The sequence below is a fragment of the Lipotes vexillifer genome, unplaced genomic scaffold (assembly GCF_000442215.2).
Source record: "Lipotes vexillifer unplaced genomic scaffold, Lipotes_vexillifer_v1.1 scaffold627, whole genome shotgun sequence".
In the NCBI taxonomy this organism is placed as follows: Eukaryota; Metazoa; Chordata; class Mammalia; order Artiodactyla; family Lipotidae; genus Lipotes; species Lipotes vexillifer.
In genome coordinates, this window is record NW_006787891.1 from 2164360 (window position 1) to 2171389 (window position 7030).

The following is a 7030-nucleotide window of genomic DNA, read 5'->3' on the forward strand; positions in this document are numbered from 1 at the left end:
TAATAGCATTCTAAAATAATTTAGCCACTTTGAATCATACTTACGCAAAGTACAAAAAGGATCTAGATAATTTCATTGTATTCTATACTACTGTAATTTTATATTAAAACATAAGTGGACTTGTGATGTAGTTTTTCTGAAACATAGCTTTTATTACAGCCTACTCCAAATCAGATATACCTTTCTCTGTAAACATTTTGCATGCTCACTAAAAGTCTGGTCTCCTAAATAGGCATAATGAACAAATATTTGCAAAAATTGTTCAAGAAAGTTTCCCTTAAAAAATTTATCATCTTTGAAAAATAAGAGAAATGTTCTTCTACTAAGGAATGTTGAAATATAACAATTTGAATTTTAAAGTCATTTATTTTGTTGAAAATATGTTCCTGTTTTAAACAAACAAAAGAGCTAAGATTTTAACTTGTCCCTACGAAGAGCTTAAGCAATACACTAAGTCACATTTAGAAGCAAAAAAATGATGGCAGTAACTCAACTAAGAAGGTCTAATAACCTAGAAGTTCAGATAAAATTAGGAGCCTGTGTTTGTCTCTTCTGTGATAAAATATTTCCTTAATTCAGGAAAAAAAGAAAGAATCTAGCATCTGATTTAAGTATAGAAAGCCAAAATATTCTTTTTGTCAGTGCTCTGTTGAAACATGTCAGTCAAAGAATTGATAAACTGTATTTCTAATAATTGGGTCAGTAAACACTTCTAACTTAAAAATGACATTTTAATGCCATGGTTGAAAATGGCACTCCATCAAAGTAAAACCAGCCATTTTAAACAGATACCAAAAGTATACAGGAGTAAAAATAAACCTCTTTTGGTCAATTCATCAAATTGGCTGTATAAATCTATTTTCAACAGCTAAAAGTATTTCAAGTTGCTAAAAGCTCATTTGATTAAAGTACTATACTTAAGGAAAATAAAAAGCTAGTTTAGAGGCCGTGTCCTAGACAATAAAAATTTTTAGACAGACTGACGGATAGCTGTCTTGAAAAAAAGAACAGAGAGAAGTTACCACCCACCCCCACCCTCCAAAGGGTACCCATACACATTCCAACGTCAAGATTCAATCAATTTCCAAATAATTTATACTCTGTCTCAACCAGTGTTTCTCTACCTTGTTTCATTATTACTCCATTAAGGAGCTGTTTTTAGCCCTTTTAATCCTAGTCAACACCCTATTAAATTGAAATACCACAGATATAATGCATATCTGCTTATATATTGTATGTATATCCATGTATACATAGAAAGATTTTCGCCACCAAGCACAAATTTTCACACAGTCTAAGCAATGAAAGGTTTACAGTATTAAAACTTTTTTTAAAAGAATAAGTGGAGAGAAGAAATGATGTATTATAGTACTTAGTTATGTAGATTATTTCCAAAATAGTTCAACTACTTAGCTGTCTCAAAATTAACTTTTCCTGAAGTAGGCACTATTCTCACCTATAGGTAGTCCTTGCCTTGCATGGGCGGTAGTGTGGGACCATAAAAATGGCAATCAAAGTAATCTTAATAATTAATGGGGAAAATTATTGTTCTGTGACCTTGGAAAAAATCTGTCAAAATATTAAAAAGTGTCAGTTATAAACATAAAAGAAAATGAAAAAATTGTGAAAAAGTATACTTAGTACACTGTAATTTATATTAGAAACACTGAAAATTAAAGTGTTATTTCATTGTGAAAAACTAATCAGGAGTAATAGTACTTGCCTTTTTGTCAAGTAACTTATGGTACTGGGTAAGCATCTTTCCTATACCACTGCAAGTTGTCAGACTCCTTTAAGTGTAGATTAGCTTCCACCATTTTATCGTTTGTGCTTTCAATGTTGTGAAATAACTGTAATTTCCTTTAATGTGAAGTTTGTCACCATCACTTCCTCTGGGACATGTTCCTCCTTTTTTCATTTATGATGATAAGTTTGCCTTCACTGAGTTCCTCTAGCTGCATATCTTGAGGCTCTAGAATAGCAGCAGTGTCAACATTCCCATGATCAGTGATTTCTTCCACAACTCTATGTATGTTCAATTCAAGTCACACTTCTAGCATAATCATTTTCATTTCTTCACTGCACTTTCATCTTTGTTGGCCAATTCTGATTATCCACTTTGTAAAATGTCACATGGGTGGCAGGAGTCAACACAACTCTGTGCTTTGCTGTCTGAGCAAACTGAGTAACAGATGTACAGTGACCAATCACTTGCAGAATTTGAGAGAAGTAATGTGATTGATCACTGATCTTGAAGCACATCTGTTACTTGCATAGTGATTTGTGGACTTAAGAGCTAGCAAGGAAGTTTGTACTTCATGTAAATACTCACAATTAATATACCATGGTGACTGAAATTTGAACTGTGCTGTTAGGCAACTGGCTTATTTAACTAAATCACTGTCATTGAAATTTGTGGACCTGGGAATTGTGCAAATTGAGGACTGCCTATACACTGCTTGTTTACATTGACCCAGACAGGCTTGAAGCTGACTGCTGAGTAATAAACAGTCCATCAAACTTTACATCAAATAATTTACCTTAAAGCACCCTAAAAGCAACATTAGTGCACACTGAGTGCATGTTTGTCACTTGGCAATCAACTTTAAAAGGTACCTTAGAATTTTAGAAATAGAGAAAGGAACTTTAAAGATCCCGTAATTTGATACCACAAATTATCCAGCATGTTTGTTATGAATTATTTCTCCTCCTTCGATTTCAATTTGCTCATATAGCCACTTGCGATCACAGCGGCATTCGGCACCACATTTGGTAGAACCGCAGGCAGGACAAGCATAGAAACATCCTAAGCAGTCTTCATCGAGGCAGTCACACAGGTCCATTCCACTGAAAATCAGGAGACCCTGGCTATCATAGACCTTACTCTTTGCTGGGATCACTTGTCTGTAATACAAAACACAAGGTGTGTTACACCTCACAAATATATTATTTCTGAATATTTAGTTGAAAACAGTTAATGAAAAAACTTAAGGAGATAAAATGTTTTGAATTAGGGATGAAACCCCGCCAAATTGATACATGGCTTACCTAACTCAAAGCTACTCTACAATTAATAGCTAATGAACTCCTTGTGAGAAGAAGAGACCTCACTGTAAAGTGCTGAAACATATCCAAAGGAATGGACAAGAACTGTGTCTAAAAACAATAATATAATTGTTAAAACTATTTACCCTTTCCTTAACAACAACAAAAAAAAGGCTAGGTAATAATGGTACATTTTATTAGCAACCAATCTATCTACTGGTTTGTGAACACAGATTTTTATCACAGTATACTATCCAATTGTTTTTTATATTGAAGTTAATCTGTTTCTTGTTCTTTAATGGACTCTAGCAAATCTGGCCTAAAAACACTTACATGATTCAATGGAAAACCTTCACAGATGGAATAAATGGCCTATGTAGAAAATAATTCTCAATGATTACACTAACATTTCTTTGTCAATTTGCATTTTAGAAATGTTCAGTTTAAAAAGTCATATTCTAAACAATTTAGTTTTCTTGTTCATTCTATTGACTGTACTGTAACTTTCTATTTTAGACATGTAAAAAATAAAAAGTAACCTGTATTTTCATAAAATTTATTTTTTAGCTGCCACCTATAGAGCAGAGACATACTGATTACATATTAGTGCTTTCAAACAAGTGAATTATTTTAGCTATAAGAAGTATAGGGTTTCCCTGGTGGCGCAGTGGTTAAGAATCCGCCTGCCAATGCAAGGGACACGGGTTTGAGCCCTGGTCCCGGAAGATCTCACATGCCACGGAGCAACTAAGCCCATGTGCCACAACTACTGAGCCTGTGCTCTAGAGCCCGCGAGCCACAACTACTGAGTCCGTGTGCCACAACTATGGAAGCCCATGTGCCTAGAGCCCATGCTCCGCAATGAGAAGCCACTGCAATGAGAAACCCGCACACCACAACGAAGAGTAGCCCCCGCTCGCTGCAACTACAGAAAGCCCGTGCTGCAAAGAAGACCCAACGCAGCCAAAAACAAAACAAAAAGAGAAGTATAATAAGTTTAAGTTATTTTAATTATTGTGCCAAAAATGTTATCTTGTTCACTTCATTGATACTTTCTTAGAAATAAATTTTTAGAGTGGAAGGGGATGCCTTAATTTTCTATGAGGCCCTTGGAGGTTCTTACTAATTCCAGATTATCGAATTTAAAATATCTAAGCAGAAACATTCAAAACTTAAGAGAAAGATAGGAAAACAATACAGATGTGAAGCAAGTTAACATATACCTTAAATAATACATAGCCTACCTGTCTGAACCAGCAGCTGCACTTTTTGTAAGCCTTCTTTTTTCTCTTTTACCAGTTTCTGGAGCAAATTCAGTTTGCTTTCCCGGGTTTGCAAATTGCAATGACCTCAGAGCTTTAGCAGTTCTTCCCTGAATAAAGGTAAACAAATTATCAACTCAAATCTTAATATCAGACCATACATAAATATTTCACTTAATCTTAATCTAGATTATTCCTTAGCCTGGAAAACAGTCTGGAACTCACAAAAAAGCGAAAAAAAAAAAAAAAGGGTTTTAGTGCCCAAGTGCAACAAAATTTATGTGGCCCATGGTCCGGGACCATATTCAAAGTTTACTGGTTAACTTATTTATGATATTTTCATTATCTAATTTTAGTCTCTGGCATATTAGGAGGAGAGGAGGACAGGCACAGTGAAAATGGCAAGGGCTGCTGCCAACATGGGAGAGAAGGCAGCAAAACTGCTGTATAACCCACAGCACACAGCACAGGCTCCTAGACCTTGAGTCCTTAGGAAAAGGTTCGATTACACACATTTTTAAAGTTGAGAAGTAATAAAGTTTCAAGTTCTGCAACAGTATTATAATCCTTTTAAAAAAATTGGTAAAACAAAATTTTGACGGTTAAGAGTTTAATTTCATTATCTGGGGGGAAGAAAGGTTTATGTGATACATTCCGCATGAACAATAGATAAATGAAGTGGAGAAGACACCTAAAGTGACAGCAGCAAGTACCTAGTATAAACTGCAAGATAACATTGGGTCCTGTAGATATGCCTTTGAGGGGATAACGAAGGAAAAGCACTACAGGTAATTTAAAATTTTAATTTGGTTTATTAATATAATGAAAAGGAGAAAATTGAGAAAAATATGCCAGCAGAAAGAATTATAAATTGCTTATAAATAGAAAATTTGAGAAGTGCTCCTTTGATGTACTAGTCCTTGTTCTGCACCAGAGACAGCTTTATGAAATCTTAAGTTGTTCTGATACGGTTAAATAATTTAAAGGTAACATGTGACTAAGGAAGACAGTTATAAAATAATTATTGCTTACAATGTAAAAATGTATGCTTTTTGACAATAGGGAGTCCTAAAATTAGTCTTGACCATACCAAGTAAGAATTGAGAGCTAGAAGCAAAGGAAATTCACAAGCATCTTAAAATCCCAAACAAGAATGGGATAGTGCCAAAGTAGAAAGAAAGGCTGAAATAAGAAACAATTATTTCAAGTCACTTCTGAAGTTCCTTTTAAAGCAGCAGTTTTCAAGTCCTTCAAAAAAAAAGGGGACTTCATCCTGCTACATTTCAGACCCTTGCTGGCTGGCATATCCTACTGAGTTACTTTGGTATCAGAAAAAGAGCTAGGATGGTTAAGTCCTGGCTGTGCCAGAATGTCTTAGCACTAGGATCTGTGGCTTGAAAGTCTTGGGAATATTATGTTATTCTTTTCCTAAGCCAACTTTCTTTACCAAACAATCTGGGTTTACACAAATATTTAGAAACACCATTTATTTTCACCTCCCCAACTTTATATTCACTGCCTGGTAATAGTTAGTGTACAGTCTTCCCTTGATTTCTGAGGGGGATTGGTTCCAAGATCCGCTGTGGATACCAAAATGCTAGGGTGTTCAAGTCCCACAGTTGGCCCTCTGCAACTTTGGATTCAACCAACCACAGATTGTATAGTACTGTATTGACTGAAAAAAATCCACATGTAAGTGGACCTGCACAGTTCAAACCTGTGTTGTTCAAGGCTCAACTGTAATAAATAGTGATATAAATGTGATTTCCTTATAATTATAACCCCACACTGTAGAAGTAATGGAGAAAAAATGACTATACATACATCTGAATCAGGTTTTCTTCTCTGCCGGTCTTCAGAATCAACATCCACACTTCCATTGATTATCTGTGTACATTTTGGACAAAGTTTCCAACCAGGTACAAGCTGTCTTCCAAATTTTGCACTCAGAAAAGTGGCATCATCTAAATCAATTACATGTAAATTTTTTTTGGCTAGTTTTTTGTGTATGTTAAATGGGTCACAACATGACTTCTGCAAATCCTCAAATCTGTCGATGTAAATTTTTGCATGATGGAAGCAAATTGTATTGTTCCCAGAAAGTGTCATTCCAGTTCTAAGTTGAAGTAAAAGCATGTCATTTGATGACAATTCTTGCAAAGTCTTGAAACCTGTATGACGAGTATAGTAGGTTTTATGGCACTCATTTGTGGAACGAAGCTGGACTCCAACTGAACATGGATCCATCATTTTTGATTCTAGCAAATTTCCTCTTTTTGATTTTTGTCTAGCAGATCACCCTAGAGAAAACATTAAAGAGTCAGATTTGTGCTGCAAAATTTTTATCTGGGAAACTGAAAAAGCATTTGATAAAATTCAATATCTGCATAATAGAAAGAAAACTCTTAGCAAGCAAGGAACAGAAAGACATTTACCAAGATCCTACAAAAACATTATTATATTTAATTATAAAACATTAGAACCATTCTCTGTAAAGTTAGAACTACACAAGAATACTTATATCACAGTTTCCATTTAACACCATATTAAAAGGTATTAAAAGGTATTCAATATAAAGATTGAAGAGGAAGAAATAAGAAATATTACTCAAAGATATGAATACCTAAATGGAAAATACAAGAGGTTCAATGGACAAACTATTAGAACCAGTAAGGTAATTCAGCAAGCATGCTGGAAACAAAAACATTACAAAGATATCTTAC

At 34.6% G+C, this 7030-nt stretch overlaps 1 protein-coding gene across 1 annotated transcript; it reads right to left on the bottom strand.

The window, feature by feature from the left end:
• Nucleotides 1–2366: 2366 nt before the first annotated feature.
• ARL14EP (ARF like GTPase 14 effector protein) lies at nucleotides 2367–6609 on the bottom strand. Its single transcript, XM_007460931.1, has 3 exons — nucleotides 6132–6609; nucleotides 4290–4417; nucleotides 2367–2904 (listed from the first exon to the last, which is right to left on the bottom strand). Exons 1-3 carry the CDS (start codon nucleotides 6555–6557, stop codon nucleotides 2676–2678), a joined length of 783 nt encoding a protein of 260 aa, XP_007460993.1. The 5' UTR covers nucleotides 6558–6609; the 3' UTR covers nucleotides 2367–2675.
• Nucleotides 6610–7030: the final 421 nt, after the last annotated feature.

Coding starts and splice junctions, on each gene's coding strand:
- ARL14EP (XM_007460931.1), bottom strand. CDS start 6,557: ATGATGGATCCATGTTCAGTTGGAGTCCAGCTTCGTTCCACAAATGAG. Junction 4,418..6,131: donor GAAGAAAACCTGATTCAGAT/GTATGTATAGTC, acceptor ACCTTTATTCAG/GGAAGAACTGCTAAAGCTCT. Junction 2,905..4,289: donor GCAGCTGCTGGTTCAGACAG/GTAGGCTATGTA, acceptor TTTGTATTACAG/ACAAGTGATCCCAGCAAAGA.